At 41.0% G+C, this 26,215-nt stretch overlaps 1 protein-coding gene across 3 annotated transcripts; it reads left to right on the top strand.

Annotated features, from left to right (window-relative positions):
• Positions 1 to 26,215, top strand: ubn2b (ubinuclein 2b). 3 transcript variants are annotated; one of them, XM_036566038.1, is made up of 16 exons: positions 1 to 672; positions 1,974 to 2,090; positions 4,311 to 4,412; positions 4,718 to 4,849; positions 5,911 to 6,011; positions 7,394 to 7,880; positions 15,173 to 15,243; positions 16,571 to 16,807; positions 18,105 to 18,215; positions 18,342 to 18,485; positions 20,004 to 20,054; positions 20,333 to 20,375; positions 21,290 to 22,630; positions 23,486 to 23,681; positions 25,228 to 25,296; positions 25,571 to 26,215. In XM_036566038.1, the coding sequence occupies exons 1-16, from the start codon at positions 352 to 354 to the stop codon at positions 25,615 to 25,617; spliced, it is 3,570 nt and encodes a 1,189-aa protein (XP_036421931.1). In that variant the 5' UTR covers positions 1 to 351; the 3' UTR covers positions 25,618 to 26,215. The 3 variants fall into 3 exon arrangements, with proteins under 3 accessions (XP_036421931.1, XP_036421929.1, XP_036421932.1); XM_036566036.1 differs by having other exon boundaries at positions 25,228 to 26,215; XM_036566039.1 differs by lacking the exon at positions 25,228 to 25,296.

Consider the following 26,215-nt stretch of genomic DNA (forward strand, 5'->3'; position numbering starts at 1 on the left):
GCATTGCGCAGGCCCGGTGACCCGCAGCAGAATAAACCCGTTTAGCGCTGATAAAATGGCCACCACGGATGCTGCTGGAACCCTCAGTCTCATGGAGGCGAAGAAGAACTGAGATTCTTAGCCATCTGCGTCCAGGAAAGCGACTTTGGAGGCCCCGAAGGACGCCGGATCCTCGACGGCGGGAGTTTGTGTTGTGAACTCTTCAACTTAGCTGCGTGTTGACTGGCCGGTTAGTTAGCAGCTCGGTTTAGCTTCAGCTAAAGGCTGCTGCTAGCCCGCCTGCTTAGTTACTTTAGAGAGTTTGAGGGGGGGTAACAGAACCACCCGAGGGCAAAAGCGGTCATCCCTCCAATGGCCGACCCCAGAAAAGTCCCTTTCGTGACTCTCGCTTCATACAGCGCGGCTCCTGAATCCAAGAAACGACGAAGGGAGGAGGAGAGCGAGGTCAGCCCTCACCATCCTCATCATCATCACCACCTCCCGAGGGATGGAGGGGCTGGGGCCGGGGCTGCTGGGTTATTCGGGGCTGGAAAAGCCCCAGGCGGCAGCGGCAGCGGAGGTGGTGGCAGTGCCTCGGGAGAACCGGAGCCCACAGTGCGGCTGAGTCTCTCTCTGTCTGAGCCGAGCGACCACGGATCTGCAGAGTTCAGCTACAGCGAGCTGGTCCAGCAGGCAAGACTGGGGCACTTTAACTTACCTTTAAGCCGAGCTGCAGGGCCTTTCATGTGGACACGTTGTTGGCAGATCTTTGTAAAGTTCATAGCTTCCTAATGAGCAGGTGTTCACAGATTTAGCAGGTTTTGCTAGCCAGAGCACTATCGGTAAAAAAACTTTGGTGCTTTTCCTGCTTTAACAGACCCTCTTCAACTCAAGAAAGGCTTTATAAGAAGCTGATTAGTTAGATCGGGTGTGTTAGATGAGGAAAAACCACCAGTAGCAGGTTAGGAGACCACTAGTGGTCTAGACGCGTTATTTATAGCTCTTTGTAAGTTTGCAAAGCCTATGTATAGCTTCCTAATGGGCTTTAGCTGTTACTAACTGGGGAAACAGTGTCTGTGAAGGTTTTCAGACATTGGGTCACTGAAGTATCTAGTACTAGTAAGGGAGGATGACTTCAGACTTAGTCATCAAAATATGCTACAAATGCTTTGAGTTACTATACGACCAGCTAGAGCGGTGTTATGTTCCTGAAGACCACCTGCACTACATACTATTATGTTTCACAAAGCAGGCCAGATCATTAGTCAGATAATCTACACCAGAGGTCGAGCCTTGTTCAATAAGAGAAAAACTAAGGGATCTTCTTATTGGACACTTCAAACTTTTGGGCCTTCACACCCCATCTTTCATCTGATGAAGGACTTGAGCATATGCTAATGTGATTCTAATTTAGAAAAAAACAGGTGTATCCTAAATTATCCTCTTATTTTATGGAATTAAACATGGGGAAAAAAAATGGAAACTCCGCAGTGCAGGTGGATCACAGAACTGGAGCTGGGGAACTTGTGGGATGTGGAGATATTTGTAAGAAAGTCTGCTTTCACATTGTTGGTTGGCTTCACTCAGGATTGCTTTAGCACTTGGGTTGCACAACATTAGACCATGTTGCTGTTACATTGCTTCAAATTGCGATTGAAATCGGCTTTGCATTATGTAAAAAACAAAGCAAAACGGTTGATGATCATTATTGACACACAAAGTGATTCATGCTTCTTACATTACGTGAAAGCCTTTACTCCTCCGGCACAATATGTGGTGGAAGGCTGCTTTCTTTAACACCTAGTGTGTTAATTTGTGGTATTGCTGCATTTCGGGCACAATTCGTTTGTCTGAATTTGAAGACATTAATTTTTTTTGATCAAGATGAGCCAACAATGATTGTATGTTCAGACTGTCCATCTGGTCACTTCCTGCTTTTTGTGTTCAGTCTGTGGCTTTTTGTTCATTCCACCCTTTTGCTGTGTCTCCTAAAGGCCAGGAAAGTTCCTCAAGGGCTCCCCCCACCCCTCGACCCAAATGATCCATTTGCAGACGAAGACCGAGAGAGACGAGAGGTTGAAGCTCTGGCCAAGAAATTTGAGAGTAAATATGTAAGTAGCTCTTCCTTATTGTGATAACGTGTATAGGGCTATACGAATGCAATATAGACAAAATCCTAGTGTTGTGATTACTTTATATTGCAATTTAGATGTGCACAATATTTTGGGGCAGTTATTGTGGCATGGTTAAAAATAGGGCTGCAACGATTAATCGACAAATCTTGATCTTGCATAGGTTACTGAAAAAGAAAATGCCATATAACGTTTGTGTGTTAATTCTGAAAGATTTCAGTACACATGGTGGCAATATGACAGAACGGACGATGAACGATGGTGGCAGCAAAAGTAAAGATGCATTATCGCTGTGAAAAGGTTTTGTGTCTTGTCTGTTCACATTTAATGGAGTGGTTTTGAACTTCTTTGGAGATTTTTTTTTTTTTAATGTGCAGTTAAAGACTGTAGGCAATTACTTGACTTCTGTTACTATAGAATTTCAATGTTACGTGTATGCATTCAGGGTATTTTGAATCATACTACAGGCAGTTTTGAGATGTTTTGACATGATTGAGACATTTGCCATGATAGTGTGAACCGCAGCGGGGAGCGGAGCGCAGAGTAGCTTTTCAGAAAGTGTCAGTGTTCTTTCTCACTCTGAAATTGCTCTAGTTTCACTCCATCCCATGAGCCAGACAGTCCTTTTTCCACGCTGACTACCTCTGCGGGCTGTGAGAGATGCGACAGTGGTTGCTACAGATCGCACACCACAGCCATTCATACAGTGTTTGCGCTGCAGAGCTGTTCAGCAGGCGTATAATTCTCACTGATCAAAACTCAGTAAAACAGATATTAGTTAGTCTTGGGTCAGCCGTTTTGCTGCGTGAATGACAGAGAAGATTGTATAAAAAACATGTATGTTTGTTTACCCTTGACAGTTTTCTAGCTTGTGATTGGACTGTCACTTCAAGCCTATTCCTTCCGAAAGGAGCCTGGGTTACACAATGTTAAACTAGTTTTTTTTTGTTTAATAATGGCCACGAGTTATATAATTATGAAATAAATGTTTATACGGTCAAGACATAAATATAAGAATGAATCATGTGGAGTGGGGTATGTCTGACGTGTGAGCAAGGAGCAAGAAATAGAAAAAAAAACAGAATGGAGCTGGACCGGAGGGATCACAGAAACGCTTTAAGTGAGAGGTGAAAATGTCTGCTGCTCCACTCCTCTTGCATGCTTTGGTGTGAATGTACCTCAAGACACCACAAAAGTCACAGTGTAATGCCTTTTGCACTATACAGAAGCAGAGGTAGAGTTCACAGCAGCATGTCAGTGACTCACAAACGAAATGTAAGCTCTTTAGTTTTATTTTCTGCTCCCTCTATTAGTGAGTTAGTGCTGTAACTAACTAGCCTGGTGGATAATGTCAGCCCAGTAATATTAACGTCACACTACATGTCGCAAAACAGAATGTCTCATGCAAAAAACGAACGATTCAGTGATGATCAGTATAGTGTAGTAAAATGTAATAAATACATAATTAAATGACAGAGCTCCAAACTAACACTGGCTGGACATCCTGGGGAGGATAAATGTTGTGCATGAGAATGTTTTAGATTTTTTTTGAGATGATATTGGATGGGTTAAACTTCTGTAAAATATACAGTCATAAAATCACAAGCGTGGCAGTCGTTCATGCCAGCCATAGTGTTTGATAAACCTTTAGCCAGTGATATGAGAGATGTATGAGAGATGCCCCACTCAGTCATGTAAACAGAGACAAAAATGGGAAATTAAATGGTTAGAATCTAAAATTGAGAAAACTGGAAAGTTAATATAATAAAAATAAACAAAAACATAGTGAGTAAATTATAAATGAAGTAATATCAAGTTTTAAAATAACTTTTATTAACAGTTTAGATTGCTTAAACATTTAAAAGTGTAAAAAAACTGAAACAGGAACATAATCATACTAGTTGACTAATCGGGGAAAACGGATTATAGAAGTAGGTGTTAGTTAAATATTGGCTTGCATTATTTTAACCAAAGTAATTTGCTTTTATTACATTCATGAATACCTTGATTTATCAGAATGTCCACACTCACTCATCTGGAGCTCTGATTGGTTAGGATGCCACAACGTACAGAAAGAATGTGATTGGTTGGAGAGCTTGTTTACATATTGCAGCCCTCTGTTGTGTCAGTATTGCAAAGGTTTTATGTGTAAGAATGTTCATATAAAAATGTATTAACTTCATTCTGATGCTGTGACAGGGGAACGCAGGGAGAAAGAAGAAGAAGGACCGCATGCAGGACCTCATTGACATTGGTTATGGCTATGACGAGACCGATCCATTCATTGACAACTCTGAGGCTGTGAGTATTGCTCAGTTTTCAGCCATGCGAACTACATGACTGTTCCATTCAGTTGGTCTCATTACACATCCGCTAGGTCAGGTTGAACTGAGACATTTAGGTTTGCAGTAATTAAGCTGATTATTGTTTCCCAGGTAAGAGTTGCTTGAGCACATAAACTGCCCAAAAAGCTAATTAATACAGCAGAAAGAAATTGGGGGTGAAAAGCGAAGGGGAGTTTGGTTGTTTTGATTTGCATTAACACTTTAAATGCCTGTAACTTCCTGCTGTTTTGCTGACGTAACCCTTTTATTTTGTCCCTGCAGTATGATGAGCTTGTGCCTGCATCCCTCACCACTAAACTAGGAGGCTTTTACATCAACACGGGTACTCTGCAGTTTAGAGCTGCGTCAGAGTCTGAGGATGAGGAGGGCGGCAAGGACGGCAACCACTTCAAGGTTCACACAGCTCTCCCCTCTCGACTAGTGTGCTTTAAATGTCTCAGATCACACTGTAAAACAGGGAATCCCAGTCTCAGTGACCCTGCAAAACGGCTGTGTGCAAGTTTGGATGGTCATTTTATGTCTTTTTTATTTCTCCCAAGTGAAAATAAGAATGCGTCCTCTACAGGGAACACACTTCAGTGCACACATTTTCATACACAACTACTGTTTATTTGCTGAATTTAACAATTTTGTGTGGCGACTGTGGTCTGTGCAAAAGCAATAGCATATTTTTTTATTTTATGTTTCATTTTTTTTGTGTTCCAGTCTGTTAAACTCAGCTAATAAATATAAATGGTGCACTAAAATGTTCAGAAAAATGCCATTTTTACGTGTTTTTTCTGTAGAGGATGTTATTTTCACTTAGAAAATCAACAAAATGTAAACAGGCAGTGTTTAAAACTCTATTTGACTGAACACACATTTGTGCGTTGTCTCATCTAGCACACCTGATTCGACTCATTTAACTAATTAATAAGTTCCTCCTGGTCTGGGTTCAGCAGGTAGAGTAGAGAAAACACAAAGTTCAGAACTTAATGACCTTACTGTCTTGTGTGAATGAGACAGCAAGGCTTACATGAAAACTTTTAGACAGAGGGATTTTCGTTTATATTTTTTATTTAATAGATGTCTGTCTGTCTGTCTGTCTGTCTGTCTCTCTGTCTGTCTCTCTGTACGTCTATTTGTGTACATTGTCACGCCTGTCCTTGTTAGATCTGTCAAAATGCTACATTTTTGCTCTTACAAAATGCAATAAAAAAGATTCAGGAAAAAAAATTGCAGAGGACAACAGGACTCCAAACTGAGATTGGGAACGTCTGCTGTAGAAGAAAATGTGTTTTCACCTAAAATTATTTCACTTGGATTATGAATGAACTAAAGTGAGTGAGTGAATGAATGTTGAAGTGCTGCATCAACTCAAGATTTGATTTTGAGAACCAATTTGTTGTTATAGACAGTTTAGAAATTTTAGAAGTTCTTCATCTAAGGTGCATTTCTGTTTTGTTTGCCTGTAGAAGCTGAAGGATGGTGAAGAGCGAGTGATTAAAAAAAGAAAGAAGAAAGACGGCTCATTAGAGGAGAAGAAACCCAGAAAGAATCGAGTACCAAAGCCAGGGTGAGCTTGATACATGCACACAGTCATTCAACAGCTTCTGCTGTTCAGTCACTCCACAACTGAGAAACGCTTATCCCACATTTGTAAGGTTGAATGCTTGTGGTGAATCTCCAAATTCTGGGAGTTTTTCACTTAAACAAGTAAAAGCGTATGCAGTGTAGATGGCGTTGTGCAGTGGTACGTCAATGAAGCTCAAACATTTCAGTGAAATCACCTGTGAAATGTCTTTTGCTAGTTAGATGAGCTGATTGATCATAAAATAAGTTAAACTTATAAAAGATCATTAGTTGCAGCCCTAGATGAGTTTGGGCCATGGCTGAGTTTGATTTTGTGTTTGGAGTTTGGTTTCATCTGCTTGACATTTAAAGGCCTATGATTCCTATTAATTGGTCAGACAGGCCTGCAGTTTTCCGTTTCTTTTAATTTGTGTTTTAGCAGTACTTAACAGTAGCGCTGCAACTAACAATTACTTCTGTATTAACTATTGTTTAAATTAATTGACCAATCCAATGATTATGTTCCCATTTCAGTGAGAGATTAATAATACAGGACATGTATTTTTTTTTCAGTTAAAATAGAAAGTTTGCATTAAAGTCTCCAAACGGTTGTTAAAATAAAATTTAACCCTTTATTACTTCATTTAGCATTTATTTGTTATTTTTATTTTTATCTTCTTTTTTTTTTTTCTAAATGTTACACAGATCATTAGAATTTAAAATTTTCATCACTGTTTGTATGATTCTGAGTGGGCATGTCTGACTAGACAGCTAAAAAAAATCACTGGCTATATGTTTCTGCATTAATGAGTGGCAAGTTTGTGCTTTTATCACAGTTTTGGCAAGTTTTAAGTGTTCATCGTCCCAAAATTCTGAACATAGATTTAAAAACAGTGCATGGAACAATGCTATCCTCCCCGATACGACTGGATGCCATTGGAATATTACAGTTTCATTATAGAACTGTTAATTCATTATGGCATTCATTTTACTACATTGTACCTAAGAACACTGAAACTTTCGTCTCTTCTTCGTTCTGTCTTCCACATGTTGACAATAGTAGAAGTTAGGGGCTGAGGCGGGGTGGTGGGGAAAAAAAAAATTCTCCCTTGCCATCTCGGCTCAGGTGTTTCGCCTGACTCTCCTCAGCGCTCGAGGCTTGAGCACTGGCCTCATGCTGTTTCTCCCGGAGGCACCTGGCATGTTCTCTCATGTTTGTTTTATTGGACTGTGATGGTTTCAGAGTTTAGGAAGTTAGAGACATTCCTGTTGGACAATCTTTACTTTGGGTAGAAGTCAACAAGCCTTACTGAGAAGTCCTGCTTTGTGAAAGACCTCATCTTTTCTTTGAAATCCTAAACACCCGTGCCATCTTCCCTCTCTCAGGGTGTCTGCGCTGAACCGGCCTGAGAAGAAGAAGAGGAAGAAGCTGATGAAGGATTCACTCTCACTGGCGGCCATGATCCGCCGCTTCACCCGTGAGAAAGAGGAGATGAGGAAGAAGAACCCTGTAGTTTCTGGCCCCCTTAAGGTCCCACGTGGACCCACGAATGCCAACAGAGCCATGCTCAACTCCAACTCGGTGCCCCCGGGCAACGACCTCTCTATGGCTGACCTCACCAACGACCCTGTGATGTCGCTACTGGGTTCAGCCAATGACAATGAGATGCTGCAGGACCTGATGGGTGATCTGGACTTTGCGCTGCTGGACCCTACGGAGCCCTCCAGTCCAGGGCAAGGAGAGAACGGCAGTGCTGGAGCCCAGAGAGGAGGCATCCCTGGCCGGGTGCAGAGGACGGGTCTCATGCCCCCTCCTCCACTGCCGGATGGTCTGCCTGCCCCCCTCATCAAACGCATAGAGGACTTGCGAGCGGTAAGTGGAGCAACGAGTCCTGTAATTATATTTGTTACCTTAAAGTTCCTGAAACACACACAGATAATCTAGGTTGAATAATAAATCCTTTAGTATTTCTTTGCATTGCTTTTATGCCCAAAGGAACTATTACAAATGGCATAAGAGCGTCCCTAAACCATGACACTCTTTAGGAATGTAAAAATATGAGTATGCATGATTATGCAAATTTTAAACAACTCCTTGCTCTCCTTTTTCTAAATCACACCCCTTCCCCCATCACCCTGCATGCTTTTTCCTTCTGTATTAAAGACTGAACAAATGAGATGTTACAGAAACAAAAAATAGGCTCCTTAAAGGCTACTTTAATACACTGGAAGCTACCATTAGGTTAGCAAGAAGGCCTAAGTGTTTCACGCATCTACGCAAGTTCATTCCGGTTTATTGAAGCCTCACTGACAGAAGTTTAGGGAGTAAAGGCTCAAATCTGAGGTGCTGAACCTGCGTTTTTGTGGAGACTGAGCTACTTTTGCTTCATGTTCACTAGAAGCTGCTGTTAGCTGAGTGATAAGACCCAAGTTGTACAGTTTCTGTCACTATGGTACCTGACGGTCAGTTTCACCCGCTCAAATTTGAGTCCTGTGATCTTGCCTCACTGCAGTGTCAGTGGTCTGAAATTGCTGGTGGTTTAACCTTCTCGCTAAGCTAATTGTAGCCAAGTAGCATAAGCTAAAAGCTACACAAACACAGGTTTACTTGCTCAGTTTTGAGTCTTTATTCTCTAAACGTACATCAGCAAGGCATAAATAAAATATAATGAACCTGTGTGTGTGTGTGTGTGTGTGTGTGTGTGTGTGTGTGTGTGTGTGTGTGTGTGTGTGTGTGTGTGTGTGTAAAGCCTAGGCCTTCTTTCTATGCTAACGGTAGCTTCTGGTGAATGTGGAGCAAGAGTAGTTTAGGCTAACAGTTCCATGCACAAATACACAAGCTCAGTTTTGAGTCTTTATTCTCTAAACTTACATCAGCGAGAAAGTCTTTGTTTTCGTTGAAAGTCTGTGCTGTAGTAACACTTTTGATACAGATATTGGTCTATAATAAGTCATCTAACAGGAGTTAACCATTAAAAAATACATTAGTGACTGCAGAGGATCTACAGTAGCCACATAGCTCCAGCACAAAGCTAAAGAAACAAACTTCAAATACCAAACATGCCTTGGCTAATCGACTACATTGTGGTGTTAGGAAGAAATTGCATGAACTCCATTTTTGAAGTATTCCTTTAATATTAAGCTTGTATTAAGTTATCATTTTGGTATGTAGCAAGCTTCCATCATATCCAGTCATCTGTCGAGTGGTATGGCTGTGCTGTTGCTGTATTGTTGGAAGAAAAAACGGGAGGCAGTTGCATGCATTTGTTGCAATAATGCTAAGTTGCAGTGACAACTCTGAAACTCACAAAACATGCAGCCTATGGTTAAATTTTACAGTAATGACAAATATGATCATGATGGTAATAATAGGCCTTTTGATTGAAATAAGCTTTAGTCATGCTTCAATTAGTCTTTGGTGCTGCCAAGAAATACTACAGGAGGATTTAGAATTTTGCTTCTTGGTTATGTATCCACCCCCTGATCGCTCGATGGGAGTAGGTAGAATAACTGTGTCTTCACTTTGAGTGGGGTTTATTTTTAGTCATAAGTGATCTTTGGGCTGCGTCTCTGTGACTAATCTGCACCAGCCCTTGCTAGGACTGTATCACCCAGTGCTGGCCTGCCTAACTATGCATATTGACATGACGATTAAAGAAGGCTTAAGATGGAGAGACTCCTGCCTGACAGTTTAATTCATTTCCACTAAACATGTCTGACCTGTTCTGGTTTTTGGTCAATTTCCTGTTCAGCTGAATATCTAATTTTTAATCTTTGCAGCAAGTGTTAGTTTAGTGTAAACTACAAACAATTCAGGTTTAAATCAAATCATGCTAAAAGCCATATTTCAGAGGAAAAAAAACAATTTGATTTACTCCACAAGTAGTCAATCAGCCAAAGTCTGCTTCTTTGGGTTTTCACTAGAGCTACAAGGTTAATGTAGCTAACAAGTAATGAAAGCATGTGCGCTACAATTAGCATCATATTAACAGCATGAATTAATTAGTCAAGTCATCTCAAGTAGACGTGCTTATTTGGTGTCTGACACTGTATGATATACTATTATCTATAAACAGTGGACAAAACTGTTTAGCTACCACATAAGTGAGTCAGAAGTCTTAACACCTTGAAACAGTTTGAAGCAAGTGTATGTTCATTTATGCAGTTCTCATTAGGGATGCAGTGGTACAGTGGACCTGCGGTTTGGAGTGTGTCATGGTTTTTGGGCCATGGTAATGGTACAGTTTTGGTATCTTTATATTTAAGAAAAAAAACACACCACCCTTTAAACAATGAACTCTTTATTTTGCCTGTAGACAAATAAAACCCTTCCATTCAGAAGAATAGCAGCATGACTGAATAGGCCTGGTTTCTATCTGTACTGTATGAAATCAGGAAGAGAAAAACATTCAAATTAAAAGTGCTTCTTAGCTTTGACCTGTAGGTGCTTTGCCTTCTCTATTTTAAATAATTGAAGAGGGCTAGACAGGGTGTCTGTCATTACGCTTTCAGTTTCTCTCTGATGTTCCGAACACTTTAGGAGTTACTTTGCTGCTGAAATGTGTGTGGGAGGGGACGTTGTAAAGGCCAACGCACACCAGACGTGTAGTGTAGTGCTGCTGTAGATTGCGGCCAGGGAGGGCCAATAATAGCCAGGTTCAAGTTCATTTGCACATTCTCTGCTCTTATAAATTCAATGAAAAAAAGCCTCACTTGCCACACTTCACATCTGTTTACTACTCATCACAAACTGTTTTCAAGCAAAAGATAAGAGCTGAAAAAGGCTAGGATAGTAAAGTTAGCTGAGGTAAATTAACAGTAGCATTTGTCTGTTTACCTAAAAGACTGGCTGTTGTAGTCACGAGCACTGCTACACGTCGACTCCAGTGTGCGTACCTTTTTTTAAAAACAGGTTTCAAATTTTTGGACGCTGCATGATGCGACATGGAGCATCCTTAACTTCTCTCTGTCTTGTTAGCGCTCGCTGTTGTCACATTGGAGCTGATGGATTTTGTTTTCAGTTCCCTGTCTCTTCTCCAGTTCGTATTTGCATACAGAGCACTGATAAGCTGCAAGGAAATTCTGATAGGCTCCAGAGGTGCTCTGTGGATCTGAATGTACAACGTCCATGTAATCTGCAGCGCAGTAGGAAGTTTTGGAAAATGTAGGAAAATAACAGGCACATCATGATATTGTGGTTCACATGTGCATATTGAGGGGGTGTACCGAACGTTTCTGTAATAAACTGTGTACCGTTGCATCCCTAATTTCCACTGTGCTAATTGGTGGGATGTAAGCTATAAGCTTCCATTAGTGTTACTAAAGAAAGCAGACATTTCATGGCTGGTCTACATATGGGGTGAATTTCAGGCCCATCACAATTAGATAATCCGATATCCGACAAAAAAGTGCTGAATCAGATACAATTTGGAAAATTTGAATCTAAACCGATATTGTCACAAATCTAGTCTGAATATAGCACACAATTGCTTGCAGCATTGCAAAGCCAAGCGAAGTAGGCCACATGCGTGCATTCTCAGTTCAGTACATTTATCACGGCAGTAAATATCAATATCTTGCAAAGATTGGCTTTAAACTGTGGCATTTTCATGCAACTTGCATGAAACTAAATTGCGCTTGAAATGCATGATGTAAAGCATGAAACTCTGCTGCAACCGTTGTAAGCAATTTTGTGAAGCAAGTTTCATGAAGCAGCCACTCAAAAAAGTGACAGTGGGAGATCATGACTGTTTTCACCGGCTCAATAGACAAAGTAAAACAAAAGGTTATTTGGCGATTTGGCCACTTCGGACTTTTATTTGGGAAGGCAAATTGTTAATTGCAGTTATTTAAATTAATAATCAGCTAAAATTTCTTAAAATAATTTTAAATTAAAATTAATCTTGACTGGGTGTGAAGTTGTTGTGCACTTGAAGGTGTTGTACAGAATATACAGTGGATATAAAAAAAACGGAAACACCATATGAAACGCGTATACTCACTGGCCATTTTAGAGTGGGAGAGCTGACAGTGTGCTGCAACAGATGGGCTACAGTCTACAACTGTAGACTTACCAAGTGCACCTGAATGGTACAACCCCATTTCCAAAAAAGTTGGGATGCTGTGCAAAATGTGAAAAAAAAAAAACACAGATGTGCAAATTTGAAACCCTATATTTAATAGATAATAGCCAAGACAAATACAACAAATGCACATAAATGCAAGTTAAAGCTCTACCCTGCAAAAAAGAAACAACATATAAACAGGATCCAGAAACGCTGCCACCTTCTCTGGGCCCAAGCTCATTCAAGATGGACTGAGGCATGGAAGTGGAAAAGTGTCCTGTGGTCAGATGTGAAATTCTTTTTGGAAATCATGGACACTGTGTCCTTTGGGCTAAAGACTATCTGGCTTGTTATCAGTGCACAGTTCAAAAGCCAGCATCCGTGATGGTGTGGAGGTGCATTAGTGCACATGGCTGAGGTGACTTGCGCATCTGTGAAGGCACCATTGATGTTGAACAATATACATTTATTGTTATGGCAACATATGCTGCCATCTAGACAACATCTTTTTCAGGGAAGGCCTTGCTTATTTCAGCAAGACAATGCCAAACCACATTCTGCATGTACTACAACAGCATGGCTCTGGAGTAAAAGAGTCTGGGTGCAAACCTGGCCTGCCTGCAGTCCAGACCTGTTACCACTGAAAACATTTCATGCATTCTCAAGCGAAAAAATACAACAAAGGAGACCCTCAACTGTGAAGCAGCTGAAATCCTGTATCAAACAAGACTGGGAAAACATTTCACTTTCAAAACTACAGCAATTGGTTTCCTCAGTTCACGAAAGTTAGTGTTGTTAAGAGGTGATAAAACACAGTGGTAAACATGCCCCGTCCCAACTTTTCTAGGGAGTGTTGCTGCATACAATTCAAAATGGACATATATTGTTTTTTGAAAAATATTCCAACATTTAATATGCTGTCTTTGTACTATTTTAAATTAAATATACGGTTTACATGACTTGCATCATTACATTCTGTTTTTATTTTCATCTTACACAGCGTCCCAACTTTTTTGGAAACACTGTTGTAGGTGCTTCTGATAAAATGACCATTAAAAAAAAAAAGAAATCGTATTTCCACTCCTTTGTACAGCCTCTGTGTGATCTGCTTAAAGTTAAAACCATAAGTGCAGTTTAATCTTTTTAAAGATACATTTCAGTGTAAGTGTACTTGAGTTCTAAGTAACACTAGCATTAAAGGAAAGTATCATTATCTTGTCTTTTTGACAAAAGCAGAGGCATAATAGGTTGTATAACTGTTCATTATCAGGCTGAATCAGGTGTGTTAGTGCAGTGTGTCTAAAGGCTTTCTTCATACAGGTAAAGGCTGAAAGAGGAGGGAGGTGGAAGACAGAGGAAGAAGATGAAAAGAATAAAGACCAGTAGAGAGGACTATGACTGAGGTAGAGAGGGAAGCAGAGTGAGGGAAAGGGGCAAAATAGCAGAGAGAAAAGAGGTGAAAGATGAAAGCAGTAGAGGTCTGCACAAGGTGGGTTCACCTGTGGGTGATGTGCAAAATAATAGTCGGGTGGGATTCATTTTGAGGCACCACGAGTAAACAGCCAACAGGTTGTGAGCTCATGCGGGTATTATAGCTGGCTGGGTGGGGCACTCTTAGACAATTATTGGCTGCGTTTAGAAGCACACGAGCAAACAACAAATAAGCTGCAGGTGTGCTGCAGAGAAAACGTTAATAATATATATTTTTTTCCCCTCAAGAACCTGTGTTTGGCTTTTTAACCTGTGTGGCATGCCTCAGCATCTGTTCTAGCTTTGATTTAATTCCAGCTGACTAATATAATGCTGACAGACAAAAAAATAATGTTGATACAGATAAAAAGTAGCGAAGCTAAGCTGCTTTGCTATGTGTGTTTAGCCTGAAAATGCACATAATACTTATAATTTGCAACTTTAAATGTTTAAAAAGTGGTGCAAAGAAGTGGGTGGGTGGATAAGGACCCACTCCCACTTGTGTATTACCCAAAGTGTGCGTGTGGTAGATGTGAGTGGGTGTGGGCAAAAATGCCGTTAAGTTTTGTGGGCAGGTGTGGGCAAGAACGACACTAGATTTTGTGGGCACAGGCGCAAGTGATTGCGGGCCTTAATAATCAAGCCCGTGCAGACCTCTAGAAAGTAGAGGGAGCAGTATAGAAAGTGGTGCAAAGAAGTGGGTGAGTTATGGCAGTATTTTACAGACATGGTGCTGCTCTTTGAACTTAAGTGTCCTTTTTTGAGGAGCTGGTGAAGATCTTATGAAATAAGGCTCTAAACTTCTGAAAATTGCTGTCAGTTGAAGTTTTTATTTTATTTATTTATTTTTAAACATAAACCACCGTTCAAAAAAATCATGTTTAAAATGACTGCATGCATTGCAAACAAGTTGTCAGTCATTCACATGAATTAAAGGAGGATGTTTACTACTGTGATACATCACCTTTCCTTTCAGCAGCACTTAATATTTGTTTGGGGGCTGAAGACACCAGCTGATTTAGCATAGAAAGTGTATTGTTTTTGCCATTCTTCAGTTATTTAAGTCTTCAGCTGTGCGACCGTGTGGTCCATTTGTTGTGGTATTTTGCACTTCATAATGCCCCAGACGTTTTCAAAGGAAGACAGGCAGGCCAGTATAACGTCTCCACTCTCTGAACATAGTGGTTACGGGCTGCTGTAACCGCTATGAGCATTTAGCATAGTTTTCATGTTGAAATAATTGAAATTTTCTCTGGAGGGTGATGCTTCCAGACCCCATGATGACGATGAACAGAGCTCTAGATGATTCTCAAATGACTGATAAAGTTGTATAGCGTCAGGAATGAAGTTAGAATAATATTCAGGATGCCTCGTATTTCAAAAGTCTTAGTGTTCTTAGAAATCTTGATTAAAAACATCTTAAAATACCTTCTAATCTCAATTGTAGTCTTTCAGTTTACACTGATTTAGATAGAATAAAATAGTATTTATTTTGACAAGTGATTCCATGTTTTTGAACAGTAGTGTATCTTGTTGATTTGGGAGTGTGGATTTTGTGTCTGGAAGTTTTGTTTCAAACATTTTAAATGATTTTGTTCATGTATGTATGTATGTATGTGTGTGTTTCTAGGCGTCTCGGCAGTTTGACATGGAGGGAAGGAAGAAGTTCTTTACGCTGGACATGAACAACATCCTCTTGGAGTGAGTTTTTGTTTCTGTCTTTGTTGATTCTGAATATGTCAAGAGTTCAAGAGAACTTCACTGCATTGACTGTGTCTATGAATTTAGCCTCTGATCTTTAAACTTTAGCCATTACTGTTTCCTACATCTTACCATCCAGTCTATGCATTTTATACACAACACTGAGAGTGAAAATAATCATGTTTTAAGCATTTTTACTAGCTAGTTATTAAGGATGGAGTAGCTTTTGAGTTGTGTGTGTGCTTTGTCTTGTCTTATCTGTTTACTGCAATGTAAACTGTGGCCAGCTGACACACCGGAGAAGGAGCTCCACGGTAGACCTAATAAACAAGAAGCACAATTTTATTTTACACTTAATCGAATAGATCATTTAGTGATTATTATTTTTTTTTTTTTAAGCTTTGGTATCCACAAACTAACTTTTCTTAAGCTCCTTGTTTCTGAGCTAAAAGTGGTGAAATAAGGTGTGACTAAGCAAGTAATTGATAGTATTCCGATGATGTCGCCACTATTTTGGTAGGAATCTAAAGTTCATTTGGCAGCGCAGTGATGGTTCATTACTTCTGCTGCCTCCCAAACCTCTTACTAGCACAATAAGTAGTACATAAAAGTGCAGTACAAATAGAACTGCATTCGTTACTGTAGTAGTTAAAAAGTATAGAAGAGTTTTAGAGTATAAAAAATAGAATATTTGAGAATATTACCTGATTAAGGACGTATTTATTGAGGTAAACAGGATGTCTTCGGGTTTTTTGTGTTACATGGTGTTGGCTTCTTACTCGCCAGCTTCTTTCAAAATCCATTGTAAATGGCACCTAAATAACTGCTGCACTATTTAAAGTGGAACAGAAAATCTGAATAAGAAGCTGACAAATAAGATGCCAACTCCAGCCTAATTATGTTTATTATTTAAGAGCTTTGCCAGTGCTTTGTTTATTCATTTTTGTAAAATCTCACACATTTGAGTTTTCTGAATTTGAGAGGTAACCTAACTATGCAGGTAGGGACTGGACGTTATTAACTTATTTAACTTGAATGAATACTAGCTGAGGTGAAAACTACTAATTAGCATTTGCCTGTTTATTTTATGTTTATCTTGGTGTGACTTTCAAGTCTGTCTCACACTGTGGAGTTGTGTTACTTAATTAAATTATTTAAATATTTTTTGAATAACTGACATTTGAAATTTGACTGAAATGCCCATCCCTAACTACTGTTACTGTTACTACTACTACTACTACCACCATTACCAGTACTACTATTTATAATATAAATAATATTTTCTCATTCACTCTTTCTCTCTCTTTGTGTCTCTCCCTGTCTGCAGTATTGAGCTGCAGGTTCAGGAGCAGCCGGCTGAAGTGCGCTCTGCTGTGTATTCCCACCTTGAGGCCTTCGTTCCTTGTAATAAAGAGGCTCTGCTGAAGCGGCTGAAGAAGCTCAGTCTGAACGTGCAGGACGACAGGCTGAAGAAGCCGCTGCTCAAACTCAAACTGGCCGTCTGCAGCGCCATGCCTGAGCAGATCGCTCGCTACAACATGGACTGCATGGCTAAAGTGGCCAAGTAAGGGCATTTTCAACTGATCACTTTCTTTTGTACAGCGTACTGGCAGTGGATTAGATAGGGAGTGTCTGTTAGTGCATTACTGCAGAACACAGTGTCCCAGTTTTTGAAATGGGAGCACAAATGGATTGTTCATGATGTACTGATGAGCGATAGTTTGGTGAAAATCAGATTTACTTTGTCTTCCCCTTTTACACCAAATGTCCTCTATCAGCGAAGGCATGTTTGGTGTAAAATGGGCAAAAGTATGAGCACTAAAGCAACGACACTGTTTGAAGCAAGTGTGTGATTTAGGTACAGTGTTATTTGGTTGGTTATAAGCTTCTGTTACTCATTAGCAGCATCTTGTAGCTCCAGTGCAAAACAAAAGAAGAACATTTTGTACATGATTAACTGATTGAGATGGAGCGATCAGTGTTTTTGGGGCCGATACCGATCGCTGATCACTTGAAGGATCAGTAAATGGAGAACGAATAACAAAACACCCCTCATCTCAGTGCTCTTTTAGGAGCTCTACCCCCCAAATGAATGGACGCACATTGCCAAAGTGAACATTTATTTATTTATTTATTTATTTATTTATTTATTTATTATTATTCTTAATCTTCCTGGCCATAAAACACTTCGCAAATGTTGTACGGACAAATACAGTGATATAACATTAGAGAGGCTAGCGTAACCATTGAAAAAACCAGAGGCTGCTTCATGATTTTTAAATCAAATCTAAAAAAAATAAATAAAAAGGGCTGATTATACACATTTTATCTATGCAGTTGTGCATCTTATTTTTATTTTTAGCCCCTGTCAGAGCCATCGGTCATGAAGCTAGTGCAGTGTAAGCTAAGCTAAGATTAGTATGTGGATGCTAACATAAACGAATCCTCAAAGCTTTGACCACAAACTGCATTATTACAGTTCTACACATTCACACAGAGTTTACGGCACAATAGGAGCCAAATATGTAATAAATATACTTTTGGCTTCCTGTTCACCAGCTTCTTGTTTGAATTTTCCTGTTCCACCTTAAATGGTGCAGCAGTTACATTCTGGTGCCTCAGAAGAAATATGGCTCACATGTTTGTCACTGATCAGCTCTCAGGATCGGCTGAAAGTTATTAAATAAATATCAGCAAATTGCCGATGGCATATTTGGGCTGAAAATCGACTGATATATAGCCGATTGATCCTTCCATCTCTACTGACTGGCTACATTTGGTGTTGGGGAAAGTTTTTGTCAAACAATTGCTTTAACATCAAAACTGCAGCCACACAGTTTGATTTTCTGTGGGCATTGTAGGCAGATGTCGGAGGACGGGGAGAGGAATGGTTCAGAGGATGAAGATGAGGAGAAGCCAGGAAAACGGGTAATGGGACCACGGAAGAAGTTTGTGTGGGATGACAAACTCAGGTAAAATCTAAATCTAAGCTCAAAATGAAAAAAAAATGCTTCAGTCACATCCACCAGCACAAAGACGTAGTTTAACACATCTTAACGAAAAAAAAAATGTGTTTCTGTGTGTGTTTGTGTCGGCAGGGCCCTGCTGTGTAATCTGGTCCGAGTGAAACTGGGCTGTTATGAAGCTGAGGGCCAAAATTCTCCCTCTCCTGAAGACTACCTCAAAGCCTTTATGGAGACTGAGGTGAAACCCCTCTGGCCTAAAGGCTGGATGCAGGCCAGGTTAGTGTGCATGTGTGACACTTTGATTTACAAAACTGCTCCATCCTCTATTTGCTGTAGTTTAAGTTCAGTGCAAGTTACTTCGAGTACTGTGGGATGCTTCTCTTACTAAAATAGGCTAAAAAAGTGTGGGATGTATTCAGTTTTGAAATCTCATATAGATTTCTGGGATTGTTACAGCTAAAACAAAATGAACTGGTTGTAGTAGGGGTGGGCAATATGGCAAAAAAATATTATCACAATCCTGAAAGAAAACTTACACAATTCACAGCACAATATTTTGACACCATGCACTAGTAGTGTTGCATGTAAAAAATCTTCATTCATCATAAACATCAATACACTCAAAACACAATTATTTAACATTTTTACACATTACACATAGCTTGCTGCACTAAATCCAACTACGCAGGACTAATTATGCTGTCCTTGTAATGAAACATGCAGTTAGTCGGTGCTCTTTAAGTACTGACTATATCAGGCATGTCTATTGTGTATCGATAACAGAAATTATGGTAACAAATCTCGTCATATTGCCTACTTTTCGGATGGGGGAAATAGTGTTTTGGGTGATGGAGAGCCTGTTTTGTGATTTGGGTGATTCCATACGTCAGCTAATTGTAATGCTATCATGCAGCTGTTGTTGCAGGGAAGGTTCGATACTGAAGGGCTGCAACAAATTTGATAATATTTGGTAAAGCCATTCGCATAACCAACACATTCACCATTTTTATGAACCTGTGCACTGTACTATCCACTATCCAAATACTAGACTTGTCTCTAGTAGCACACAGAAGCCAGCTCTGCACACCACACTCATTGCAGATTGATTTGGTACACCAGGCTTTTGCTGTTTGAGACCAGTCTTAACTCTGTGTGCAGTCCAAATACATTTAATACTGCTCTGTATAGCTGGATAACTTGCATGTTCTCAGCTTCATTGATTGCAGAGAATAAATGAGACTGCATGCAAACTAACTGAAGCTGTAGGAAAAGTATTCGTCACAACCCTATTCCATGGCAAGTTGATCAAAAAAGTTGTTTTCATTTTTAAGACAGTGGTTAAAAGACAGTTTCCTCTGCTTCCCTGCACTGCTTACTACTGTTCAAACACAGCCAGCAACCTGTTTGCGGTTGCCAGATTGGCCAGAATCCCTGGTTGAACAATTTAATTCAACTCTGCTTGAGCTTTTCTTATTCTTACAAAATATTCAAATATGAAAAAATATTCAGTAGAATGTTCAGCAGTGGATATATTTGATCGTTTCAGCCCTACAATACTGTAGGTGAAATGTCATATAAGCTTGTGTAATTTAAATAGGTTTTCTCTTGTTAGTGTTCGTGTAGCTTATCTCATGACCTGAAGTTTAAGGATTTGTCTCCATTCATTTCTTGCATTTTGGTTTTGATTTTGCTCTTTAGTATATGGGTGCATATATACATTATATATATATTTATTGCCTTTCTGTCCTGGAGTTAGGAGGTGTAAAGCACTCACTTCCTGTTGTGTGTTTTCAGGATGCTGATTAAAGAGAGCCGCATGGCCCACGGACACCTCACAGGAAACACGTGAGTTGACTTTTGATTCTCCTAAAACACACTGTTTACATGTGGTTACTCATGCACGTTAAAAAAAAAAAACTACAGTCTAAATCAGGACACTCGCTCTCAGTCACTTCAGTTCTTATCACAACTGATTTGAATGTTCTGAAGATCCTGATTAACTTGTTCAGGCTTTGAATAAAAACTAAACTTTGTGTGTCCTGTTTGTCCAGATTGTGTGTAGCTGTTCTTGTACAAAATGAAATGCTTTCTAGTAAGAAATGTTTCTTCATGTTTGTTTTCAGGGTGAAGAAAAAGATGGTCCCCACTCCAAAAGTGAAACCAAAAGTAAGCTGTGCATGTTCATGTGGGAGAATGTGCGAGTGCATTCTTGTCCATCTTCTTGCTTTTTATATTTCAAGCAGTGAATGACCGTAGGAGGAACTGCATAAACCTGCAGTATGGTTAGGTGCACTAATCTTTCAGGTTGCCTACATGATACACTGTTTGTCGGCAAATGTTTGGCCAGAGCCAAGAGCTGAATTAGTAAGTGAATCTTTCAAGAGCTTATCTTACGTTTTAGAAACATAAGACTTGTGATTTTCCCAATGTTTTCAAGAAACATTGCTGGAAAATAATTATGTAAGTTTAGTGACTGTCCATGGAGCGATGTGAAATATTATTGTTTTCTCTCTGAGTTGCTTTTAGTCTCATATTAATAGATCTATCCAACAATATTTAAATGGCAAACTGTACTACAAAATAATTTCATCCCATCAGAGCATCATGGGTGTAAATCTCTGACAAGGATTATGATCCTTTTGTGTGTCATCAAATCTCAAATTTCACCACAATTCAATTTAATTACTTTGGCACAACTTAAATTACTTTTTAAATATGCACTGAATTAGACAGTTGGACTGCAAACGTTAGCCTGCAAGTTATACCCTGATGTCAGTGACTCATTCAGCCACGGAGGTTTGTCCAGGTGTGCCGTCGGGCTTATATTAATGTAGGAGAAGCACTGTACAGGAACTGTTCACACAGTGTAGCAATATTGAAAATAAGAACAATACAAGTTTTTAGTTATGTTTTGAAAATAGCTTTTACACATACTTTTTTGAGTATTATTGTGATTGATTGATTTAAAATTGATTCTAACATTGCAAAATCAGCACAGTTGAATTGCCACCTTCATGTCAATACATCACAATGCACTCATGCGCTTTCACACCCATTTATACCGATGTCTCTCTCTCTAGCCTCAGGATGGTGGCTGGGTCCAGCAGCCAACTGCGTCCATGGAGACAGGCGTGCAGCAGCCTGGCCTGCTGCCCAAGCCGCCATCCCCATCCGAGCCCATCTGCCTTTCGGACTCTCTGGATGAGGATTTGGGCGGAGCTCCGTCTCTGGACTCCATCTCACAGGCGCTGGCTCTACTCAGCAGTGCTGCTAAGGGGCTAATTCAGTCTGACAGCCCGGCGTCCCCCGAGGGCCCCAAACCCTCCAGCCCCACGGCTCCCCATACCTCCACTACTCCACTCCCCAAAAAGACCAGCACCACTACTGCCCCATCTGTGCCCGCTGCCGCCGTGCCGCTGGCCACAAGTAGCCCTCACTTCGTCTCTTCTCCGTCTCCCTCCATCTCTCGTCCTCCCTCTGTGTCCATCTCTTCTTCCCCTGCTGTTAGGAGTGAGGGATTGGCAGGGGTGAAGATCGGAGTGGGCGGTGTGTCTCAGGCGCAAAGACATTCCGTAATGACGGCCCAGCGCCCTGTCGTTGCTGTTAGCAACAAGCTGAGCATGCCTGGTACGCCGTCTCCGCCGAAACCGAGGCCGCCGCCCACTGCCTCGCCGCTACTCCCTCCTCACAAAAGCTTCAGTTCACCCGTGGGAAAATTGCCCATGGCCACGTCTCCGAGCCAACACAAGTCCAGCAATAATAACGGCAGTAGAATAGGTGACATAAGCTTATCATCTCGGCCACCTGTGCTCCCTACTTCTTCTACAACGCCGTCTTCTTCCGCTTCTTCCTCATCCTCTTCCACGCTCCTCGCTGCCAAAACGCCACAGGCCTTACATTTACCACAGTCCAAAAATGCCCCACACGAGTCCCCACGCCCAGTGCCCTCTCCCTCCCCCTCTCAGCCAAAACCGCAGCATCAGCAGTCCAACTTTATCACCCCAATGCATGCCACACTCACCAAATCCCCCCACAGCTCCAACTCCCCCATCCTCAAACTCACCCCTCGGGTATCGACCCCCAGCGTGGCTACCAGCTCTCCTTCCCCCTCCCCCACCCTCAGACCGCCTACATTACCCAGCGTGCACCAGTACTCCTCTAAAAGCCCAGGGTTTCACGCGGGGTTCTCAGGTGTCAGGGCCAGTTATAGCGCCCCTGTAGGGCAGCAGAAGAATTCCTCTCAGGTGAACAGCGGCAACCTCACAAGCACTCCTTCCTCCATCACGAAGCCTCCAACCAGCGCGTCGCCCATAGCTGGCTCGGCCAATCACGGACAGCGGCAAAGGCCGGCAGGCATGGCTAATCAGGGGACTAAGACGATGGCATCGGTTTCCTCAGCATCAGCCTCTCAGCTGCCACAGGTAAGGCGGTGTTGGAAGCATAAATTGGATAGTTTGATAAACCAAATTTGTCTGCCTAGTGTCTGACTAATGAAAGTAATACAGCGTGCAGTTGCTAACATTGCTAAAAAGAATGCAAACTAGTAGGGAAAGTTAGTTTAGCTACCAGGCACATTACGTTCTGCAAGGATTACCAAATGCACATGTATATCTTTTAAGCCATGTTCTATGTAATGAGGGGTGGACAGATATAAAAAAAAATGCATGTCTATTGGAACCACCAAGCCAATTATTCTTGTGGCCAAAATAAAGAAATGCTGCATGCTTCAGCACTAAAACATTCAGGAGTTGCTTTGTTTATCAAAAAAATCACATTAATTAGAGCATTGCTGTTGTGCTGACCATGGTGCTATGGTCCTCCTGCTGTGCTGGTCCATGTCATCTGATCTAGATCATTTCAGTGTATTCGGTGTAACGCTACCACCACAGTCACCACACTGTCATTGGAAAAAGGGAAAAAAAAACTCTGCCAGGCAATTGGCCACTCAGGCCACAGGTTTTGCAATTTTTATGGCCAAAATGTGAAATGTTGTGGCCAGGGGCACTGAGGAATAGGCAATGTCTACCCCGTATGTGACTATTAATTTGCTAGAACAAAAAATGACTGATGTCCCTCAATAGATAAGATTTGTTTCACGTTGGTTCAGTTAATCCAGACAGTATTGTAGCTGTGGGAAGCTAACAAGCTGGGCTAAGTTAACATTGTTCACTTTTTGACCTGTTTCTCTTATGTATTGTTAGCCCTGATGGCATCTTTCAGATTCCTTGTCAGAGCTGTTTTTTTAAATTTATTTATTTATTTATTTTTCTCTGCAGGTTTCGTCATCCAGTGGAGCTCTGCTAGGCTCAGGTGCCCCAAATTTGCCGCTGGGGTTCGGGATGTTGGGAGGGTTGGTGCCTGTTTCTCTGCCCTTCCAGTTCCCAGGCCTGCTCAACCTCCCAACTCCCACAGTTACCGCTGCAGCGGCCAGTTCTGCTAACCCCACCAGCTCAGGATACAGTCTACCCCCCAGTGAGTATGACTCTCACACACACAATAGAATCAATGAAACCGCGCATGAAACAGGCTGCCTGTGAGCAGTGTCGGCTATCTTTCACACAGTCTGCACACTGATTAGTGGAGTAACACATGAACTATTAACATCAATTTGCTATGTTCGATGGGTCCAGTTAAGAGAATCCTGTCCTATTGTTCACTTACATTGATACCTGTGTAAATGCATTCGTATTGTTTGTCATTTTGGGAAGTCTAGATGTACCACTAGTTATCTAAATAAACAAAAAGGCAGGTCATCTGTTAGTGGCTCTAGAGAGAGTTGTATGCAAGAGTTTGGGAACCTCTGGCCACATTACATGTTGCTTTTTGTGAAGTAAAAAGAAGTAAACCTAACCTCTGGAGCTAACGTTTTCTGCAAATGCTTTTAATTTTTGACTGACTTAATAACCTTAACTCCAGACTTTTGCACATGCTTCTAGCTTCCAACCCTGTTTCCACTGTCTGAAATGTCATTAAAACATTCATGGCGGTTAAGGAGAACTGTGGAAGTAAAGGCAAGATCTGGAAGAAAACTCTCAGATAGAGTTGCTTGTATGCAGGCCAGAAAGGCAAAGCAAAACCCCCATATGACAGCAAAAGACAAGTATCAAACAATTCAGAAATAAGTATCAAAATCAAGGTATTGATGGATATCAAAAAATGTAATGATACTCAGCTCTACTCAAGACTTTACCAAGGTACATTCAAGAAAGAATGTAGGGGCTTTGAATGAGGCATAAGAAACATGCCTGAATCTAATCATATTGGAGCTGAAACACATTATATCGTGTCAAAAATGAATCAAAGTAAATCAAATCATTAGTTATTTAACTATCTGTAAACGCTGTGTCTAGTCGTTGGTCTTACTAATCACTTAACAAGCTCTTCCGGAGTTGAAGTGGCAGGAAACTGTTCTCTGATGAGAGGAGTATCCACTGGGCTTTATACCAACTCTGGAGTTCAAACTGAATACCATTTACATTGCTCTGCTTTCTGAGCTTCAAGTAAAAATGATTGGCACTTTCAACAAACCACTTAGAGTTCACACAGTACTATACCCATAACGTTGCGTGTAAGATGCTGTATATGACACCGTATGTCCCTGTCTTTGGCTTGTCTCTTGTGCTGCTGTTGGTTCATGTAGTGTTTTTGACCTGCTGCTAGCCTGTTTGTATTTCTCATCATACATTTTTTATTCATTTTGTTCATCCATTTTTCCTTTGTGTTCATGTTCAACTTTTCTTGCTTTTTACACCCTTTTTCCTTCCTTTCTTTATTACTTCCTTTCTTTGCTGTTCTGCCCATCTCTGCTTTTTCATCTATTCATCATCCCCTGAAACGATCTATATCTGCTCTTTACTCCCTTTTTTCTGGTCTGTTTTCTCATCCCTCCACTTAATCTGTCTATCCCTGTCCTTATTCATCCCTTCACCTGTTTCTCCGATTTCTACCCTGTTCCTCTCACTTTCCTTTCCTCTTGCTCTCTTTTTCTCTCTCCATCTGTCTGTCCATCCTTCCTCAGATTTGTTAAAGGGTCTCATGTCAGGTGCTCAGGCTGCTCTGCCTCCTCACTTGCAACTCGCTTTCTCAGGTAAACTGTGGCCCTCTCCTCCGTCGCTCCCTCGTTCCTTCTCTCTGTCCAACCTCCCCCCAAAACCCCCTTTCACTGCCTGCCTGGTGGCTGTCTTCTGTGTTCATCTGGTGGTGGTTGCATGTCTGCCCTCCTGTAGTCGTTACTAGTACCTTTCTTGGGTCTGTCTTAAATGTTAAGTGTTGTTTTCCCCCTTCCCCCCTGACCTCTCTGTCCTCTCATGATCATGGTCTTTGCCGTTTTTTTCTGAACTGATTCTCATTTCCTGTTACAGATGTCACTCAAAGCCAGGGCGGAGACGTGAAGAGGAAGTCGCTATGACCTCACCCAGGATCTGCTGGACTCTAAAGGAAAGCTCATGTGAACTGACTCTGATAATGCGGGAATCTGGGTGGCTTTCATACTGAAATGGACATAACCAAGGGGCCCACCCACATATGCATGGACTGCTGGCTTACCCAATAAGAATGGATCAATTTTTTTTTTTTTAAATTAATAATATTGTCATTGGAATGGATGATTTTTTTTTTTTGGCTAATGTTTACACAGACAGACCTTAATCACTGTGGACAGGGAGGGAAACTGTGTATATGTACACACTCTGGGTTGAGTGATTTTGTGTGTGTGTTGATTTCTGAACCACTGAGTGAATTATGGATGCTTTAATGAATGAGGTAGCTAGAGAATGAATGAGTGAGTGAATTCATCCCTCCCTCTCTCAGGTGTAGGTCAGTGTCTCTCTGGTGCTGTTCCCAGTGGAATTATAATAAGCCCCTGTTGAACAAAAATTATTTTATATCCAAATGAAAGTGGGGACTTGGGGGTGGGGGGGTGAATTTGTATTGTACTTGAATTTTCAAAATTTGTCTACTTAAGCTGAACTCCACACTAGCTAAATAAAAAGCATTAGTTAGTCCCA

The sequence above is a fragment of the Colossoma macropomum genome, unplaced genomic scaffold, assembly GCF_904425465.1.
Source record: "Colossoma macropomum unplaced genomic scaffold, Colossoma_macropomum, whole genome shotgun sequence".
Lineage (NCBI taxonomy): Eukaryota > Metazoa > Chordata > Actinopteri > Characiformes > Serrasalmidae > Colossoma > Colossoma macropomum.

What these genes read in the sequence shown, in the direction of transcription:
- ubn2b (XM_036566036.1), top strand. Translation starts at nt 352, where the DNA reads ATGGCCGACCCCAGAAAAGTCCCTTTCGTGACTCTCGCTTCATACAGC. An exon ending in ACAGCGAGCTGGTCCAGCAG is followed by an intron (nt 673 to 1,973) that starts GCAAGACTGGGG and finishes TGTCTCCTAAAG; the next exon opens with GCCAGGAAAGTTCCTCAAGG. An exon ending in GGACACCTCACAGGAAACAC is followed by an intron (nt 20,055 to 20,332) that starts GTGAGTTGACTT and finishes GTTTGTTTTCAG; the next exon opens with GGTGAAGAAAAAGATGGTCC.